At 33.3% G+C, this 22,616-nt stretch overlaps 1 protein-coding gene across 2 annotated transcripts in view; it reads left to right on the top strand.

The window, feature by feature from the left end:
• LOC106802872 (protocadherin-11 X-linked-like) overlaps positions 1–22,616 on the top strand; it is a 395,975-nt gene that overhangs the window by 177,056 nt on the left and 196,303 nt on the right. For both annotated transcript variants that reach the window (XM_014792355.2, XM_087427294.1), the window contains one exon: positions 11,802–12,000. In XM_014792355.2, coding sequence (XP_014647841.2) covers positions 11,802–12,000 — 199 coding nt within the window. The remainder of the gene's footprint in view (positions 1–11,801; positions 12,001–22,616) is intronic.

The raw sequence follows: 22,616 nt of genomic DNA, 5'->3' as shown, positions 1-22,616 counted from the left end.
GGACAATAGAACGTTTATATTAATAACAAACATCAACTTACGTAATATAACTGAATAAGGTTTATCATCACTTATTTGACAATGCTTCCCATGTAATTTAACATATCAAATAAGCCTAATTAGTTTAATATCTCCCTTTTTATAAGAGAGAACAAATTCTTTGAAATGTCCCAAGGGCCCTCTGGAAATTCTCAACATTACATTCAGGTTAAAACAAAAAAAAAAAAAAGATTTGAATTTGGGGAATTTTGTAAAAAATATAAAAACGTTTTAAAACACTTGGTTGAATAAGATCATATGTCACTGTGAAACAATGCTTAGTTATTCATTTAAACAAAGTCACAATAGAAGATGTTAAAGGCAAACACAGAAAGTCAAACAGTTGAAAAAATTCTTAGCTCTCTTAATAGGCAGGCCTCAGCTTTTGAACATAGGAAGTTATTTTGATAAAACATAAAATCTCTGCTTTTTAGGCAGACTACTCAAAGGTATGAAAAGAATCTTCCATAATCTTTTTATCAAAAGCAGATCAAAGTCCAAGAAATTGTCCTTTTGACAGAGAAAAATTAAATTAAATTCTAATTTTGCATTGGCTTACTTTTCATATTAAAATTCATTTACTTAATTAAATTCATTCTAATCTTAGCTTGACCATGCATAAAACTCTTTTCTCAAGGTTCTTTCACAAACTTTCTGTAACTTCCTTTTTTCATTCTGAATTTGTCCTATGCTTTTCCTCTTTTATTTCTTAACAAAATGCATTTCCATTCCTTATATATATATTTTACTGAAAACACACATTTAATTTTCCTTGCATACAAAGATGTCTCCATTAGTATTTTAGCAGTTTTAATTACATATATTAATTAGATTTTTTTTAACCCTTAGAAATCTTAATTTCTAGTGAAAAATAAAGAAGTGAACAACTATGAACTATCTTTTATATTAGCATTCTGTTGCTTGGCAAATTTATAAATACTTTTCATAATTTCTACTTCATAGTACAGTTTTTCAATAAAGCACAAGACATGTTTATTTAAATACTCGAATATCATTAGTTTTCTGTAATAAGAAGACAAAAGTAGGTAAACTTAGACTTGTTTAGCAATTAATGTTTCAATATTTTATCTTATTTAAAAATGAACTAGATATTTAATAAATTTTCCATCATTTAATTTAACCTAGCAGAAATCTAAAGTTTTAAGCTACAAAAGAGATTTTGGAAGCTATTTGGAGTACACATGTCATAAAATATAACTATTGCTAAAAAGTTTATCTATAAACTCTTACCTCACTTACATCTATATAAACCATTTGCTCCCAACAATTATCTTTAGATTACCCATGAAAACTTTATCAGACATTAGATAAAATCAGCTATCATTCTAAGTTATTATTTCTGCTGACAAATTTTGTAACAGAGATAACACGAGCTTATTTGATTAATAACCCAGGTAGAATAAATGCTACATATCTGTGTCACACCCAATGCTGATAACACTGAGGACATGCCTATTTCAATCAAACAAACAAACTTAAGGTTGTTTTTATTAAACAAAGATTCTTTTATATCATGTTAACTTGAAATTTATTTGGGTTAGCTTCTGTTATATTTCTGAGAACTTTAAAATGCCCAATCCTTACAAGTGCTTGACCTTTAACCTTATTAAATAGAACTCTTACTATCTAAAGGTAGAAAAATATCTCACATTTATGACATGTATATATATACATACATGAACAAAGACGGACACAGACAGAGATCCTGCAGCTTATGTTAAAATTTTTGCTATGAATCAGGTATAATACAACACTTACTAGTTTATAAAAAAACAGTTGAATCCAAATTTTTTTTTGACAGTTGGAAAAAGTTAAATTTATCTGCTGAAGCTTTTTACTAATGAGAGAATATTTCAGATTTCTTATTTGCCAAATTTCCATATACTTCCTTTTTTTTCCCTTCAGTCTTAGGAATTGGGTATAGTCTACATAAGGGTTCCTTGGAGAAGAACAGGTAAAGCTTTTACATCTCAAAGGCACAGGGAAAGAATGTAAATTGCTCGAAGAAGGACTTTGGACTCTCTGTAGAGCTGCATTTCTGATCTTGTAGAGATTTATAAAACAAAGACAGTTGTTTTCAATTCCTAGCCTGAATATCAAGAGATTGACCCACCCATCTAATTAAATTTGCTTTTTTATATCATGGAGATTTCCAACTAAGATGGAAATCAAAAGATTTCTATGTTTTAGAACTTCAGGACAATGTACCATGCCTTCAAAAAGTTTGCACAAAGCATTTAATAAAGGTCTTTTTCTGAATGTACAATTCAACCCTAGACCAATTCATCCTGGAAGGAGCCTCCTTTATCTTTCTTATTGACCCCCAAATATTAGCATCCAGTTTTCATCTCACACTGTGTGGCCTCAGGGAATCCTATTTACTCCCTTTAGCATGTTTAATTAATGTTGCCTGAAGGGTGGATTTACATGCCTTCTGTTTTACAATATCAGGCAGGAAAAACATTCCACAGTGTGACACAATGTCCATCTCCATAGTACAATCAGGCAAAAGAAATGCAATCACTTCGCATAAAGCCCGTTTAAATACACCAATTCTCCTACAAACTTTCATCTTAATTCCATCAACTCTTAAACCTCTAATCATAGCTTCCATTAGGACCCCATCAGCAAGTCTTGATCTTATAATATTGGGTAGAGGAAGTATTCCTGGCCAGATATAACATACATTTCCTTAAAACACTTAAGAGAAGTTGATATAACCTTTTCATATAATACCTGCTGGAACATTCCAAACTTTATAGTCCTAGCATCCCTTACATTTTTGCATTTTTTCAATCTAATTGTAATCTGAGTCAGGGTTCCATCAATAGGTTTTGGTACCACACCTCCTGGGGTTTCTGCTTCAAGGAGTTCCAGAAATTTTTCATCTCTGTCTCCTGGCCATTTTAGCCATTCTTGTGCAAAAGGCTTTGTGTCTCTGGTGAGATGTGAGCCAAGGGACCCTGATCCTTTCGTCAATCTTTAATTTGATTAACCCACCTAACTGTTGCCCCAAGAGATTGTTGGTCAGTTTTCTCATTGTAATCTCTGCCTTTCAGCTTTTTAAATTTCTTCAAACTGGCATAAATAGAGCAGACTTGTTTGGGGCCATTTAATGTTGTGGGAATGAGCAGGGGATCACTTTGTCTTGCTCAACCTTAAGTAGTGCTGTATTAAAACCTTTGTTTTAACCCCATCAATGTCTATTTTATTTATCCTATTTTTTAATAACCATATAAAGGGTTATTGAGTCCCTTCGGGATGCTGGGATGAGTCCCTTGACCCTTCCCTTTCTGATTCCTCTTTATATCCCTCCCTTCAATATTTGCTTTATTTACCTTATTTCTTAATAACCCTTTAAAAAATTTCCACTTTGTAGGGAAGTGTCCCTTGACTCTCCCCTTGGCTTCTTCCCATTCTCTTGTTAATTAACCTAATGTTTTCATTAGCATTTACAAGACCCATGAGGGGAAGCTGAGACTGCAAATTCAAGTTCTTAAGGGTGGTTGTTATACTTCTTTGTATCCACTTTTTTAATTTGGTCTTTCCAAAGGTACCAATAAAACAGCTGCTTATGATAAGAGGTCTCTAAAAAATTTTTCAATTTAGAAGTTTTTCCAATTTAAAGGATCGATATAGTCTTGTCATTGACAAGTAGGATCTTAATAGCAAGTCCAACCAATAAACCTTTTATGGCTTAACCATGGACATAAGAGGTGTCCCCAAAGGGAGAGCAAAAGAAGCAGCCCTCACAAGATCTAGAAAGTTCACTCCCAAAAATAGTCTAAGAAATCAAAGGCCTTTGTTGCACAGGTGGTAAGGAAAATGGTGTCTCCAGTCTCCCACGGGAAGATGGGATGCCTCCAGTCACAGAGCCACTAATGTGTGACACTGGGCAGGTGCTACTGGAATGGGACTTTTCCAGCACTAAGAAAGCAACGGAAGTTGAGATGACTGTGGGGGATGAGAATTGGCCACCTCAAAAATGTGTCTTTGGCATGAGGATTATTTTGGGCTGGTTACTTTTAAAAACTGCAGACATGGGAGAAGCTCTGAAAAGTAGAATTTACCCTTTGTAAGAGACATTTACATTTGTAAGGGAAATCTCCATCTGTAAAAGTATCTCCCTCTCTGTACCAGGAAGAAGGGGGGATGACCTTATCTCTAGAAACTCTTATCAATTCGGAAGGCAAGAACTTAAATCTGCATAATAACCTTACTCTTGTTTACTGTGCTTTTCTGGTAATCTCCCATAACTGACTCCCTGTACCCCAACATCCTCTTTTGTCTTTAGCTGAAGATGGTATTTAAGATGACAGCCTCTGCCATTTTGGTGAGTTGCCCGGTTTTCCTGAGTATCTCCCATGTATACATGTTATAAAGCTTTGTTTGATTTTCTCCTGTTATTCTGTCTCATGTCAATTTAATTTGTAGCCCAGCCAGAAGGACCTAGAGTGGGTAGAGGATTTGTCCTCCTCCCCTACAATGACAAAGACCCGTTATGGACTGGGACCCCTAATGACATACTCTCCTGAGAGCTGACACAATCAGACAAAGAACTGCATGTCTCAGAACCCCAATCTATTTGACTGGCCACCAAGATGCTTGCTGGTATATGCATCTTATAACTGACGGAGACCAAAGAGAATATTCTTACTGGTCATAAAGCCAAGCTTTCAAGATATAGAACTAAGACAAATGACACAACAGACAGAGACAAAGAAAAATAGTGACCATCTCTGGGAGGAAAAAGATCAATAAAATCAAAATCATGCTACCAAATTTACCAGAGTCCCTAAGTCCAGGAAACTAATTTTACAAATATTTTTTCCTGCTAATCTAAATTTAGAAAGGGAAAAATCTCACCATTTTCACTTCCATTGGACCCTGCAGGCAGAGATCCAGGACACTGACGTGGTAAGAACTCTTACCTCCTGCTGGCTTTTGTTAGATGTCCAAGATCTTTCACTACAGTGGCCCTGGAGCAGGCAGCATCCAGCCAGTTAAGTTTGTCCCACCAGAGTTGCCAAATGTAAAGAGGAAGAAATTTTCTTCTATCCTTCTAAGTTCTTCTGGCTGGTCTAATAACTAAATTGACATGAGGCAGATTAACAGGAGGAAATCAAACAAAATTTCATAATGTGTATACATGGGAGAGATCCAGGAAAACTGAGTAACTCATCAAAATGGCCAAAGCCACCACCTTAAATACCATCTTCAACTAAAGACAAAACTGGGTGTTGGGAGTAGTGGTTTGGAACTTCAAAGGAGAGGAAGGCAATTCACATGGAGATGGAAAAGCAAATGATTGGTAAACAAACGTTTGCCATGTCATGAAGAGACAATAAGACATAGAGTGGATTCTAATCTCTAAGCCCTGCCAAGTCTTCCCCCCTACACTTAGCACATATTCTTTGTAGATATCTCTAGTGACAGCTCTGTTCCTGTTACAGGCCATTTAGATAAATTATTTTAGGTAGTTAAGGGGGACGTAACTTTCATAAAGAGAAACTTTCTGAGTCTTTTGTTTCCTAAAGATAATCAGCCCAAGGTAATCCTCATGTTAAAGAGACACATTTTGGGGTAGCAAATTTTGTTCCCCTTCATTTCCATACTTCGGGGTATGACTGTTTTTTGAACAGTTTGAGGCTGCCAAGTAACTGCCTCTGGATAATGAAGGTCTTATCGTAATTCATAAATTTAAATATAAATCACTAAACTTAGATATTGTTAGCACCAAAAACAATGTAGACATTTCTTCTATGTCTCCTTTTTTTAAATTAATACTTGAGTTTTATCTTAGAGACCATTGTAATGGTCTGCGTTTAGTTTTAATATCTGGTTTTGGGCCGGCCCCGTGGCTTAGCGGTTAAGTGCGCGCGCTCTGCTGCTGGCTGCCTGGGTTCGGATCCTGGGCGCACACCGACGCACCGCTTCTCCGACCATGCTGAGGCCGCGTCCCACGTACAGCAACTAGAAGGATGTGCAGCTATGACATACAACAATCTACTGGGGCTTTGGGGGAAAAAATGAATAAATAAAATCTTTAAAAAAAAAACATCTGGCTTTAATATTATTTAATGTTATTTTTGGGCACATGCCAGTTTCAAAGCATGTTAAGTTTCAGTTTTGTCCTATTTTATTTGTTAGTCACACAGTTGTACATTATCAAACATTTGTAATAATGCTATTTCATTTACAAAGTTCACAAAACTCTGGCAATTGCCAATTTAACAATTTACAATCAATGACATTCTGGAAAAAAGAAGTTTCATCCTACTTACCTACAAATAGATTATTTCCATTTTGATTGAGCTGAAATGAATCATGACTCAAAGTAAGATGCCCTCATGTTATGCCATGTAGTCTTCTAACTGTCAAAATATGTCTGACATGTGCCAAAAGTTAAATAAATAAAATAAAATTTTAAAAAATTTCCAAGTGCCATGACAAAATGTAACAGCAAAATAGTCAAAACTAAGAGAAGATCTGATTCTTGGACAATTGAGCATCATGAAGAACTTCCTGTACATGCTAGCAATAAGTTATGGTGTTAAATAAATAAAAGCTTTGAAGAGTAAAAGCTTCAGGAACAAAATGTGAAGAGGAAAATGAGAAATGAGACAGACCATTCAAATTTTATGAAATGGAACAGTGAGAAAACAATTAGGTGAACTGATCTATTCTGCAAGATGACTTGAATTGGAAAAGTAGGAAGTTTTATGATTATATAGTGTAGGGTCAAATTGTAAAGGCCTCCTATAAAATGTGTCATCTGGGAGTTTTTACACTGGGAATTATGAGCTACAAGTGGGACATCCGTGCTGGCCATATAATGTAGGTGAAAATCTTAAGTTGAGTTTCTAAGATAATTGCACATTTTACTTTATGATATATTGAGTAATTATAAATTCTTTTGCTAAAAGACAGTACCTGTGGGAGAATGCAGACAACCTCTGACATCCAGAATGAAGCCAGTGATTATTATAGAATATGAGAATTCAGAAGCTTAAAATATGCTTAATAGTTTGATATTGAGAATGTTTTATATATGAATTAAAAACAACGCTGCATACGGTAATCCTTAAAAAATAATAACCCTACCTATCATTACCCTTTCTAATCAAAGTTACTGGTGATGGCAGTGAATCTAAGGTAAGCTGGGTCAGGGTGTATTAGAATCGGAGTGGGGGGGGTACGAGGTTGTATTATTAGTTTGAAAACTTTGACAGGTAATTCTAATGAACCCTCTAGAACATGGCACTCAAGCATTCCATAATGAGATTCACAGGCTGGCCTATCTGCATGCAGCCTCTCTGCTGCCAGATTAACCTTTCTAAAATGTCGCTTACATCACGTTATGGAAATGTAATGATATTTACCTGATGTGTAGTATGGAATGTTGGGAGTTTGATAGTTGGCCTGTAAATGATTCATCTAGATGACACTGGTATTATTTCTGAGCATTCGTACATTCTGGAATTTTGACTGATTTGAGCCTAAAACAAGAGATGTAGATTACAGGGAGAGGCACCCCGTGGATTTTTCTTTTACTGTCAGGAAAATAACCAGCCGTTCAGTACAGACATTTATTCATGAATAATCTAGGATTTATTTCCATCCCGTAAAGTCACCATTACAGTCAATAGACTGTTTTAATTTGTATGCCACAGCTTCCTTGAAGGGCTGCAGACAGACAAATTATGACATGGTCATTAACGTAATAGCTCTTTTATATTGCACAGTAATCATCTTCAACACTTGAAATAAGGAAATTATTCTTCCCTTTGAGAGACTTAAGGAATGACTTTCATGAAATAGTTAATAGTTATAAATATATTGGATAAGAAAAATACCTCTGTGTTTTGAATACTTCTGTATTATGAATCTGAGCAGAAAAGTGCCATCAGAGATTATGGATTCATCCATTAAAAAGTAAAGGGCAAATGAATTAAACCCAGTTGCCAAAATTTACTACAAAGCTTTCATAAATTGTTAAGTTCATGTAATTATTTTATGTTGAATTCTATCTGGAAGTGTTACAAATTGCAAAATGCAAGCTTAAGTAGGAATCGTTACAGTAACCAAAGGGAAAAATAGTTAACTCTTCTTTTCCCATTAAAAGTTAAATTTTTCAGAATCCTTTTAAAACCATTCCTTAAAAATTAAATTCTTGGGGGCTGGCCTGGTGGCATAGTGGTTAAGTTCACGAGCTCTGCTTCAGTGGCCACAGGTTCACAGGTTCAGATCCCGGGTGCGGACCTAAGTACAGCTTATCAAGCCATGCTGTGGCGGCATCCCATATAAAGTAGAGGAAAACGGGCACGGATGTTAGCCCAGGGCCAGTCTTCCTCAGCAAAAAGAGGAGGATTGGCAACAGATGTTAGCTCAGGGCCAATCTTCCTCACAACAAAAAAATGAATAAATTCTAACAATTTCACCTAAGGAAATATTTCATGGAGATTTTGTAAAACAATGGACAACCTAGTTAATTACACGTGCGAATATAAAGTCTCTTGTGAATTCACTGAATAAAGAAATAGAATACTATATTTAATTGTTGATATTTGAATGCCTTCTCTAGATTAGAGGAATAGATAAAACAATGTTTCAGACTGTAAACTTTGAAACTGTGAATTGACAAAGAAATCAAATCCCCAATTTGCAGTTGGACTTTAGACCATTTTAAAGTGATATAGAGCGATTAACGACCAAACAGCATAGCTTGATTTCCACTTGAGGCATTCTGATGTTTGTTAAAGCTAATATAAACAAGAGAGTTTATAAATATGACTGCTCTACTTTTGAAACCTCAAAGGTATATATATGATAATGACAAATATACGAACTGCGTTTCAGGCACAGGGTGCTGGTGCTAGTGGTGTTTCTATGTGCATTCAAGAAGGGACAAAAAGAAGTTGTGTGCACTAAAAGGAGTGCTTACAAACTCATTCATTCTCTCTTATTTACCCCTAACGGGATTCAATTTATGAGTCTCAAGAGGGTTGGGTGTGAGTACATGGCCAGGACAATTACAGATTCATTCTAGGCCGTGCTTTTGCAAGGGATTTTAGTTAAGTTACTAGTACTGGTGACCTAGGATAGGGTAATATCATTTTTACTTAAATTGCCTTCTTTTCTATGTAGATAAGCAAGTGAAAACAAAACTCCATTTCCCTTACATCAGAAAGTAATATATAGCCCCTATTTCTATCATTTGACACCATTTTACCTTCTATTCACTGGCAATTTTAGTTCTGTTAGGATATGTGAATCCATGCTTAACCAGCACATGTTAAATTCTAGATTCATTTATTTTTGTCAGTGGTAATTGCTTTCTTATTCATAGATTCTATTATCTAGGTCTAATACTTTAAACAATTTGAATGATAAAAATACTTATATATATACACATATATATACACACACACACACAACTCATACATATCATGTACCCTAAATATATATTTATATATTTACATTTATATTATATCATATTTATATTATTAATGCATTAATTAATATATAATAAATATATATTATATATTTTATATTTATATATAATTTTATATATTTCTATAAATAAATATATATATATTTAGGGTACATAATATATATATATATATACTTCAAATATATTACTTGTGTCTTAGAAAATTTAAATATCTCTTAACAGTTATGCATTATTGTGGAAACAATCATAAATTACTCTCACACTGAATTGGTTTATTTTACATACAATAATATTTTAATCTATGCATTAAACATTATTTTGACTTTAAGTTATATACAATAGCTAACTGTAGATAAAAGTCGACAATATATTGTTTCAGGCATTTTAAAATGCTATTTTTCCAGGTCTTGCATTTTTAAAAGGTTTGTGAGTATAAATGTGTATGTTTTACCTGAACTGGCTGAAAATATATTAACTATAAATAACGTTTGGAATTAAGTGAGATTTAACCTATAACTAAATGAGCTTATGGCTTCTTAGAGAGAGAAAAGTCAAATTCAGCTTTGCTGCACCGACAAAATTAGCTGGCTGTGTCTTCAAGTGGCAGCAGGGCAGAGGGAGCTCTCTGGGACTGCTTTTATAAGGACACTAATCCCATTAATGAGCACTCCACCCTCATGACCTAATCACCTCCCAAAGTCCCCACCTCCAAATACCGTCATATTGGGGATTAGGTTTCAACACATGAATTTTGAGGGGACACAAACACACTTCAATCTATAGTAATAATCTTCAAATGTTTCCATATCTCCACCTCAAAAAATGGCTGACTGTCAAACTTGAATTTGTTAAACTATACACATTCTGTCATGGAAATTCCCAGTGCTTAATTTCATGTGATCTTTGATATGTATACATTTCTTAAATAACTATCTCTAAATTTCATCTTTCATACTGCTAGTTGTGAAGTGTTTTGGTTGATCTATTGTTGCATAGCAAACTATCCCTAATCTTTGGAGCACAAAACAAAAACCAATTGTACTTACATTTTTTAGGTCAGGAATTTGGGTAGTACGCAGCAGAGATTGCTGTCTCTGCTCCACAATGACTGGTGCCTCAAATGGGGTGGCTCAAATGTCTGAAGATGGCTGGGATGGCTCAAATGAGACCATACACTGTAATGTCCAGAGTGGATTCTTCACATACTTATCTGGCACCTGAACTAGAGTGTCTGGAACAGCTGGGCCTCTCTGGGTATCGTACTGTCTTTCTATGCAGTCTTTCTACACGGCCAGGTTGAGCTTCCTCACAATATGGCAGTCTCCCAGTAGTCAGACTTCTTTCAATGCAGCTGGTTTTCCCCAGAGTGAATATTCCAAGGAAGCAAAGCAGAAGCTGCAAGTTTTGGTTAGACAGGGCTTACCCATATTCAATGTGGTAGAGGACTACAAAAGGGTTTGAATACCAAGAGGTGAGGTCCATTGTGGGGCTATTTTTGGAGACTAGCTACCACATATAACAATGTTGCAAACAAAAATATTGCTACCTCTGGTCAAGTTATCACCCTTACTGGATGTCATGAACATCTTGTTTTGGAAACCAAATGCTTCATCTTTATATTTTGCCATGTATATATTTTTTATATTCTGCTATAAATACCATTTAAGATGATACCTATAGTTTGCTTTTATAATTACCATCAACTGTTATCCATACCACGTAACTAGTTTTATTTTTTAGAGTGTAGAATTGATTTAAATGAATTACAAATCAAAAGTTTTCCCCTAAGAATCTTCAAAAAGATGATTTGTACTTTTAATTTTCTAAGCCTATATGACTGAAGAAATTTATTATTTACTGTTTCAACCCACTAGAATCTTACAGATGTAGCAATAAAATTTTGTTATATTTATTCATGCTTATTATTCAAAAAATAAATTTTTGTCAGATAATAGCTAAATAAGTCCATGTTCAAATGATAATCAGAATTTCCAATGTGCTCAAATGTCTATAAAGGCTGACAGCCTCTTGCTTTAGAACAAGTTGACTTTTATTCTGCCTCTGGATGTGCCCTGTTTAAAAATATAATAAAAGCAACTCTGCTGTCAGGTGAAGGGAGTTAGAATACAGAGCTGACTATTCACAAAACTCTGAAATTGTTCACAACTCAAGATAATGTTAATGTGACTTCACTAGATAGCTGAAATAATACATTTTCTAAATTGGATGTGTTAGGCAATTATTCAGATCATAGCTGAAACCCTGTAATTTTCTTTCTTCCTTTCAGTCCCAGCGGCGTGTCACATTTCACCTACCAGAAGGCTCTCAGGAAAGCAGCAGTGATGGTGGACTGGGAGACCATGACAGGGACAGCCTTCCCAGCACATCCCATGCCCTGCCCCTTGGCTATCCTCAGGAGGAGTACTTTGATCATGTTGCGCCCAACAACCGCACTGAAGGAGATGGTAACTCTGATCCCGAATCCAGTAAGTGATACCTCCCTAGTTCTGCAATATAAATGGGCTTATTGTGTTTGCAAGTCAAACAATTTTAGCCATAATAATATTGGCCAGTTAATTATGTTAATATGAGTAGTAACACATTCTTAAAAGGTAAAAATACAGAATTAGGTGGAAAGCAAATATGCAGCAGTTTATAATGTTTCAAATGTGTAAGCATGTCTACTTTGAATAAAATTTATTATGAAGTTTAATATAGTCATTTTGTTTAGGCATAGCTAGAAGTTTCTATTTACATATACATATATATGTATTTATATGTATATAACCAGCCACTTTATTTTATTTTATTCATTTAATTTTTTTGTGTACATATAAATTATTTTTATAATTCATATAAATTATTTTCTAGATTTTATTTTTTATTTTTAATAGAGATAAGAACCACAAACAATTGATTCTTTTTTGAGGAAATAAGAGATCCCAACTCCAATGTAAAGGAGTTTATCTGAGGTTTTCAATAATGTACTGAAACCATGTCTTATGCCATGTTACTGTTTAGAAAGATATTCAGATTTGATCTCTAGACAGAAGGCATAAAGGCTATATTTTGCAAAATCCAAAGATGTTGAACTCTTAAAAAGGATCATGAAGTTGATACTAAATAGAGAACTTCAATAAATTTATTATCTTGAACATGTATTGAATATCCCTGTTTCCTCATAATTTTGGGAAATACAAAATTTGGTAACGTTATACATAGCTCAGAAGACTCTTGAATTCCAAGAATTATAATTTGCTCCAGATATGTTTCATATACATAAAAGTGTGTAGGTACAAGAGAGTATACCATCTATGTGATAGACAAGAGTCATAGGTATAAACAAATATGAAAAAAGGGACCAAGTAACTAGCATAAACATATAAAATAAATTAATTTAAAATAGAAATTTTGAAAAGCTATTTTGAGCATTATGGATTGGATGGATATGTAATTTAAATAAAGCATCCAGTTTTGAGAACAAAATGGCTTCCCCATCATTGTGTTTTGTTGTTTTTTTTTTTAATTTATGTTTCCCCCAAAGCCCCAGTAGATAGTTGTATGTCATAGTTGCACATTCTTCTAGTTGCCCCATCATTGTGTTTTAATCCCGTATTTTTGAAAATTCAAAAAATAAGGGAATTGTATTGGTTAAACATCAAGATATAATCTAAGACTAAGCATACAGAACCAATGACAGGCTAACATCAACCCTTTTCTCTCTACAAGAGTAGACACTGGATATTAAAGGTGTTTTCAATATAAACATTTTAGAGAAGTTTTAGTCACCAAATTCAGAAAGTCCTAAACATCTGCTATCTCTATATTCAATTTTATACTTAGAATAATTTATCAATATTTGTTCTGAAGATGAAAACTTCTCCTATGATATGCAACACTAATCTACCTTTTGTTTATTGCATATAACACAACATGACTTCTGGTAGAAATACATACCTGTGACTATATCCGCCACTATAACAAACTCAGAGCCAATCTCTAACAAGAATATGGTCATATGTAATAAATATGCATTAAGCCAAGGTGTCCTTGCTCTTTTTTACTTCAAAAATTACATTTAATTTGTAATTTAATTAATCACTGCCCTATTAACGAATAATATAAAGAAGAAATAAGCATCATTTTCATAAACTAGAAAGAATTGATTCCTTTGCTTATGACATGTGTTACTAAGCCCTTTTCTTAGAGGATCACATAGCAACAACTAAAGAATAAACTCAGAGTAAAGCATCCACAGTGTGGATCTAACCCTGAAATAAACTTACATGCTGAATGAGACTAAGATGGGATATTAATAGTAATAGGGGCAGAACTGGTATGCATTAGAAATTATAAAACATTTTAAATTAAATACAGCTTTATTGGTCTCAATTATACCTAGTAATAAGTAGATGTTTAAAAAATATTCAAATGCAGAGTTCTTTACAGGTCCTGACGTTATTTATAGTTGAGTGCAAGTGTTAGCAACAATATGTATGAGCTGAATACTTAAGAGCTTTACTTTAAAGCTTATTTCTACCAGGGACTAATCATTTCTCTCCTCTAATCATATTGACACTATCATTTTGACCACCGAATTTTTTTTTCATAAGTACTCTATAGGATGAAGCAATGGAAAATTCCAGGTTAACAAAGTTCTTTATTAATCATGCTTTATTTTAAAATTGGGATGGCTGTAAGCAATGATGATGGTAATACAAATAATAAATTTTTGCTACTTGTTATTTTAATAAACTTATGCAAAGAGTAGAGATAATTAAAAATAAACGTCCATTTCTGTGTAAGTGTGACAATATTTATGGGTCAAAGTTTAAAGTTTATTTTTACTGTGAGTAACATTAACTACTTACTCTCCGGCTCAACCTGAAACTTCCCAATAAGCCATGTTCCAAGAGAATTTTTCTGTTAGGTGTTCCATTTTGAACAACAAAGGATCTTATTACAAGTGCAAGAAGCACAATATTTCACTTTAAATGAAGTTCTATTAATATGACATATTAGTGAGATTTTTAACATAGTGCATGTGTGTGTGTTTTGTTTTGATTAAAAAGAAAAAATAGCTGATGCAAAATTTGCCATAGCAAAATAATCTCTTTAGGCTAATACAGAATATAAAATACTTTGACTCTTCAAAAAGAAACTCTATAGCTCTGAAATAGTACATGATAATGAGTTTCGTGATGTGGAGCAGATGCCAATAAACTGTGCCGTGTTAGTCAATAGCACCACAAATAGCAATGTAAACTGCTAGAGGAAATAAATGCTCTCCTTAAGCAGTGAAATTAATTTATGCAGTTCCCATTTCATATTTTGAAATGCATTACATCCTCGATCTGCTTTCTTTTCTGCTAATGAATTGCCCAAAATAGTACATAGTTCTGAAAATTCCTTGTAAGTTCAAAAAACAGAAATACAACTTTTATGAATAAGATTTTCCCCAAAATTTGCTAGAGGGATTTATTAATACTATTTAAAAATATAGTTCTCAGGTTGATAAAAATCTGCTGATTAGATGAAGAAATTATGCTATCCATTTTCTTGAGTCTTTTGCTAAGACTATTAACTTTCCCTTTTAAGATAAAGAAGAAACAAGCAAACGCAATCCAATTATTTCTCTTTCAGGAGACAAGTTTAATAAAACAACCCGTCTCATTCCATGTGAAGGCTTTTTGAATTTTTAAATTTCACAGTTATAATCTCCTGATTTTAGCCTTTGGTATGAGGGTCACTTAATGCCATTCTATGCAGTTCTGTCTTCCTTGTCTAACAGCTTATGTCCCATTATAACCTCATCAAATTATGTGTACTGTTTCCAATAGACCCTCCTCTTTGAAGCTAGCTAATTTGGTAAAACATTAACAAACAGAAATCCAACCCACAAATAGCATTATTGTTTGCTGCTGGGTTACTGCGTATACTATAACAGGTAATGTCTTTGCAAGACAAGAGTGTGGCCCGGTAGAGCACAAAGGGTGATCGTATGCTGCTGGGAATTTTATATATCAAGATATAGTATTAATTGAGAGATTTGGAGACAGTGTGATCCTCTTGGGACTACTCTAAACACACTAAACTACATGTGGCCATATGTTCATATCTACTTATTTACAAGTAGCATCAGGTAAAATATAATTTATGAAGAGAAGAGTCAAAAATGCTTTCCATCTTTCTTTTGTAAAACATTTCTCTGATGTTATAATTGAGACTAAGTTCTGAGACACAGAAATATTAGCAAAGGTCTACCATGTTAAACTTCAGAGATTTCTGAATAGTTCATACATATGAAGTCAGAATGTGTGTGTGTGTTTTCCCTTAAGCAGAGACTGTACTGCTACTCTCTCACTATGGGTAAGCTGGAGAGAAAAGGATAACTATTCGAAATTTCTAATTATCTGCTGACTTATTATAATTTGACTGAACATAGATAACATCCATGTTTCTTTGAAAGAGAAATGGTGAAATTGAATGTTTCTTAAGAGATTCAAGTCAGTCTTCAGTTTACCAGCCATAACTCATTTCATTTTCCAAGAAAATTTTCCTAAATGAAGGCGAAAAAAGACGTAGTTTAAACAGTGTTTTAATTTTCTTTAACTTCAAAAGTTATGTCATTTGCATTTTTTAGAACTTCTTCATTGGATATGGTAATTTCGCACATTTCTTCACTCTATCTGAAAATGTTATAGTTGATCTAGTATCAAAAATTTGAGCTTAAAGTAATAAAATACTTATGTGTAAAATTTCATCAACTTTTAAAAAATTGTTTTTTAATGCTATTCTTTTATTTTACTCATTTCTGTGATACAAAAGAAAAAAATAGAATTCCAAGAGCATTTAGAGATGAAGTTCTACATTATAATAAAGAGCAATGTGTTTTATCATTAATTTAAAATGATAAATCTCTCTGCTAGAGTATATCTCAGGTTAACAAATCTCTTTGACATTCATTTTTCTTTCAGTAGATCAGGTTTGCTTAGCACTCTAATGTAGTACTAATTAATTCACAAAAAAGGAAGTAATTAATCTTTCCTTGGCAACACACTTTGATTGATCCTCTACCAGCAATCTAATTAATTGATATAAAAAGTGGGAGACCCATTTGATTGGCTAGAATACTACTCAGAGAAATGCCAAATTTTGTCTTGATCTGCTGAGACTGTTGACATGAATAACACTAGGCCAATTATTAGTTGAGTATTCGATTAGATGAATATCTAATTCTAAATGTAGACAATTGGTAAAATAAAAAAAATAAAAATATGTAATTTTAAAAGAATCACCTAATAATGGATCATTAAAACCCAGCCCTTCATAGTTAAGAACATTAGGGGTCAGCTATCTAAAGGCAAAATAAAACTATCCAAATTTTTTTCCAGGCAGATTTTGATATACTAGTACTGTGTTAATTATTCATCTGAAAAATTCAAGGAGAAAATACCATTCAGTTCGTTAGAAAGAAGAGTAATAGTGGTTTATGTATTTAAAGGGACAGTAGCCCTTACTCTTCTAGAAAGTCACAGAAAATCATCTAAATCCACAGTTTAGCAAGTGTTACTCATATAACTGTTAACCAGCTATTTTTGTTTGCTGGCAAATATCCAGGAAATTTGACTACATTGGCCCTCTAATATTTCTTTAAAATGCATTTTTGAGGGAAACCACACATCAACTCCTGTATTACAACAGAAAGAAAAGTGAATGCCATCATGTTGTTAATACCACTATATGAAACAAATAGGAAATGTATTCAACCTAAGAACGAGACATTATGCTCCTTTTAAAGGTTAATTATCCACCCAGGCCAATTCTGTCTCATCTGGTTACATATTTGAAAGATAGTTTCCTAAAACTGTGTTCATTCTTAGCCTGTACAGTAGTGCCAGTCCACAGAAGGGGAGGAAGTAAAATAAATAAATAAGTAAATAAATAAATAAATAATTTGAATCAGCTCAGCAAACCTGAAGTCACGTATTTTGAAAGATAAATCAATCAGTATTTTAAAGGAGTGATACTATCAACTATCAGTTCTATTAGTTATGTCCCACTTGGAGAAAGGGACTGGCCTTAGTGCTCCTGGATTCTGGAGGTATAAGACAAACTCCTGCTAGCTTTCATTGCCTTGCCAACAGACAACATATAGCTTTACCCTTCTATTGAAATAAAAGTTTCCTTCAAATAGAGTAATATTTTTTTAAGCTAGCAATAACATCAAAGTCACTTTTATTTGTTCTCCAAGGAAAACTATTGCAATCATGAATACTGTCTATGACTACCAGCTTATTTTATTCCCTGATGTGCTATATAAATAATAGCGTATATAAATAGAATAGGAAGAATGGTTTCACCCAAGAGTGAGCTGTCTGCCATTGCTTGGGAAAGAATAAGGCACACTTGGTAGTAGTTTGTATACTAAAGGAGCTTAGGCAGATATAAACAGTGATCTACTGGCAGATGTTCTGTAATATGTATTAATTTTATCACTTAAACTCACATGCTTTTAAAAGTCAATTTTTCTCTATTCAAACTTATGAAAGTTTAAAAATATATCATAATAAGAAGATGGATGAAACAAATCTTACTATACCATCCTATCATATCCAACTTTCTTATACAGGAAATGCGATTACAATACAGACCAATTGAAAAATGACTTCTAATTTGGAGTATCCAGGCTTTGTGAAGGCAATGAAGGATTCATACCAGAGATAATCTAAAAAAAGTCACAAAAGCCATGGATCAAAATGAAAAGTATATCTCTAAAGTTGGAAACTTGAAGACATTTACAGGACTCCATTTGGGTGACAGCCTCCAAGATGAGTGTATCTTTAGTATCTTAAATCTAATATGGATAGATAGAGGTTTATCACTCAAAAGCAGGCCACTCTAAGTAAAGCAATCTCTTATCTTGTCTTTTCTGTTTGAAAATGACAAGTGCTAGGAGCTTGGCACAAGCTGCCAATTGAAAGCCAATGCCATAAGGTCTGGAATGTCAGTAAGCTTGAATAACCGCCTTCAGCGACAGAGAATAGTTGGCCTTCTCCTCACAATAAGCTTTCCTTTGCTTCTAAATTTTTATTAGGCTACCTACACCATATAATAAAGTTCATTTGACATTTATATTTCTATTATTTATGAGCCATGAGGCAGTTCATTTTATGACCTTTTCTGTCTTCTGCTTTTTTTTCTTACTCTCACTCCTCACTTTTCTTTGCCTATAAGACAAAACTGTTTGCCATTTGTTCTTTTTTGTAATTCTTTGAAAGATAATATAATCAGTCATGCAAGATGCAACTTTTGGGTGACTTGGAATATTTAGCAGAGTTAACCACACACCAATTTCTTGTTTTAAAATAATTTATAACTTTTAATGAATGAGGAGCATTATAGCAGTGTATTTTGTCCCCAAACACTTTTAAGTTGTAAAATAACTTGCAACTCTCATAATTGCTCACATCAACAGAACACCAACAACTGGTGAGTATATCAAGGAATTCATTAAGTAATGAATAACTATAGACAATCTGTCTTATAATTTTTGCAGTTTGTTAATTTACATCTTTATTGAATGTTGAAGATTCCCAGTAGAGAATAGAAGTGGCAGTGTTTGCTGAACCAATTTCCCCCATTTTAATCAATAATCTTAGTAGTTATTGTCCCAGTTCCACTAAAATAAACATAAAGTATATGATCTTTGTCTCGCACTTTATTTTTATCAATCTTATATTGGAAAAAATTGTTGGTCACATAAAAAAGTTCTTCTAAATAGTATTATATGAAATTAGCCCTTAAAAGTTTATATTTTTCTTAGAAATTTCTTCTCCTGTAATTTGTATAGTTCTTAAAAGCAGTGAGAAAGCAGGTGATTTTAAATGTTATTTGGGGTACCTATTTAAATCATACTTTTTAAAAATTTGGATATTGACTAATAATTTTATTGTAATACTTCATTTTGTAATCCCTATTCATGAAATCTTTTTACCACAGACCATAGCAGATCATCTCTTTTAGGCCATCATTTTGCATATTACAGGGTTCTAATCCAGGCACTGCAATTAACTAACTATGTGGCCTTGGATAGGCCTTTTACTCTCATTGTGTCTTTTTTTTTTAGCTATAAAATGAGGGGATTATACTGATCTCTAATGCCCCTGCTAGGGTCATAATTTTGTAACTATTAACATCTCAAAATGTACGTGTTCAGGTGTTGTCTTTTATATAGTCTTTGAGTTTTAGAGCTCTAAGAGACCTTGATGCTATCTAGTTCAACTCCCTCATTATGCAAATGAGTGAACTGAGATTTAGCCATTTTAAGCAATAGCTTAATGTCCTAAACTGAGATTTGATGTTTATCATGTTCTAAACCAGAAGAGTCACTAATGTCGGTAAGTAGCTACCTTTTGCAATTTAAATGAAGCAGCTTGCTGAGAATAGATGAGTACAAAATTTAAATATTTACCATCCCTCAAGGGAAATGTTGTTGTAATATATGTATATGGAAAACTTTTTTATATATGTGATGCGGCCTTGTATTAAAAATAAAATACATTCCCATTTAGCATCTTCTACAACTGTAAAGGCAATTTGAGCAATATGGGCTGCTGATTTCTAAAATTATTATTAGTGCTAACCAGTGAAAGTTTTATAGGGAAAATTGCAAACATGCTGAATGTTAATGATCACTCTGTCAGGAAAGCTAGCTAATCTTTACTATTGTTATCTAACGTAGATAAATGTTTTAGTGTGTGTATGTGTGTATGTGTATGTATTACTTACAGAGCAAACTGGGATTAAAAATGAATTTTAGAAGGTATATTTCCTCTAAATATGGTGAAAAGTACATAAAAAGAATCTCAAGGGGGTAAAACACAGAATGAATATGTAAGTATATCCATCCATTCTGCTGAAAATTCAACTCTTCCTCTATTCTGAAATTCCTGTCATTCTATCCTACCTTAATTTTCTAGCAGAATGATGAAGTTACAATTAACAGGAAAGTGATTTTGATAGACTCAAGTCTACTGAGTTAATAGTGTGCCATATAGTAAAAATGTTTGTAATTAACATTATAATACTCTTTTATGGACAATGATTAGAACTGGAGATGAAAGCAGGATAACTTTAGGAGCTAAAAAGGAGCTGCACTCTGCTGAAACTTTTAAACTATGTGAAGAAATTTGTCTTACTTAGGAAGTCTGTTAGCTTTTCTTTATACTAAATTGATGACATGGAAGCTAATTCTCTGGATTGAAAAAGTCATGCTGAAATAAAAAAAATATTTTCAGAAAAATACTTTATGATCTCAAAAATAACATAATTTTTACAGCACAAAATGATCTAAGCATGTAAAAAATGGTGATTTTTAATTGACTTTTAGAAGATTCTACTCCTATTCTTTGGCTCATCAGTAGTGTATTGCAAGTCTCACTGGCACACTATATCTTTTGTTTTAATGGTGTAGTTTTCCAGGGTTGGGATCAGACTGTGTTTCCTTTCGATCTATGCACGTAAATTAATCCAAAACTGAACTGCACAATTCTTTCCTAATTGATAGTTCTATTTAACTATAACCCTGCCTATCTCATTGCAAAATGTGTGTCCTTATAATGCATAAATACTTCTTGGCTTTCATTTGAAGGCGAAATCAATTTCATAGAGGCACATACATGATGTCTGAGTCCTTTTAAAGAATACATCAAATTAAACTGATTGTTTAAGACTAACTTAAATATTAACAAGGAATTCAGAGATTCTTAGCTTAATTCAGACTCTAGTTACAATGATATAGTACTCATTAGAGATATTTTTGGAATATGAATGTACTGAAGGCCTTCTCAGTTGTTGGAGCATCATGCTTTTTATTCAGCTCTTTCTGTTTAATGTGTTTTTCCAGAGATAATTTTCTATAAAAGCTAGTTTTACTAGTTTAGAACTATTCAAAACACTGCGATACTATTGTTTTCTAATGTTTCATCCTCTCCTCTCAGTGTTGATTCTGAATTGAATTGGACAGAAGAACAAGATATATTGGAAAATGTCTGTTTTTATTCAAGTAGAAAATTGGAGTTTCAGGATTCAACCAAAATTAAGTCCAAATATTGAAATTCCAATTAAAAGTGCCATCATATTGAGCTATTAAGTCTTCCCTTCTGAAAGAACTAGCCATTACCTTTTTGCCTACCAGCTTAGCTTCTAAAATATAATATCTGAAATCCAAATATCGTGGGGAAAGATCTTAAACATGCTGAACCCAATTCAATACCCATGTAACTCTTTGAAATATACCCTCGGGGTTTCAAAAGATATGAACTGTGGCTAAGTAAAAAAAACCTTTCATCTAGAAAGATCCCATAATACTCAATAATTTGAAGTGAATCTGTCTATACATTATCACTCAATATAGGGTAAAAGCAGACTGCTTTCAAGGCAGAGAGTGAAAGACCACTGCGGAGGTGAAATTAATCACACATTTTAAACTGAGTTTTCTGAGCTGTTTCAGCAATACTATTTTTGCAAAAGGAAAAAATATTGTAGCAAATTCAAGCTAAGACCTTAAGAGACCTTGATTTTAAAAGGCATTGATTTTCTTTGCCCACTCCCAAATAGATTTTTTTCTGAAATTGGAAAATTTTCACTCCATAAAATCAAAAAAATATATTAAGATGTAAGAGGTGCAGATATGTTTCGTCCTCTCTCATTTCTGTTTTAGTCTCACATCTACAAAAGCGAGCCTAGTTGCTGTTGTAATATGTATGATTAAATAGTTATGAAGAGAAGCATTCTAATGGAATGGGGTCAGACTGCCTGGTTAGACTCTCAGTTCTGCCACTTACTAGTGATGTAACGTTTGGCAAGACATTTAAGCTCCCTGTGCCTCAGATTTCCTCATCCTTGAAATGGCAATAATAATTACAGCTGCCTCATAGCACTGTTGTATTCAATGAGTGTGTGTACGCGTATCTGAGTACATATATATACTTATAGCATTTTACAATATTTTTTCTTGGCATAATACATATTTTCACACAAGATTTTTCAAAGTTTCACGTGAACACACACCACCTGGAGATCTTGTTAAAATGTAGAC

The sequence above is a fragment of the Ceratotherium simum genome, chromosome X (genome assembly GCF_057802395.1).
Source record: "Ceratotherium simum simum isolate JZ-2026a chromosome X, ASM5780239v1, whole genome shotgun sequence".
In the NCBI taxonomy this organism is placed as follows: domain Eukaryota; kingdom Metazoa; phylum Chordata; class Mammalia; order Perissodactyla; family Rhinocerotidae; genus Ceratotherium; species Ceratotherium simum.
The sequence above is the reverse complement of the archived record's forward strand: the minus strand, read 5'-3'. Positions and strand labels throughout refer to the sequence as shown.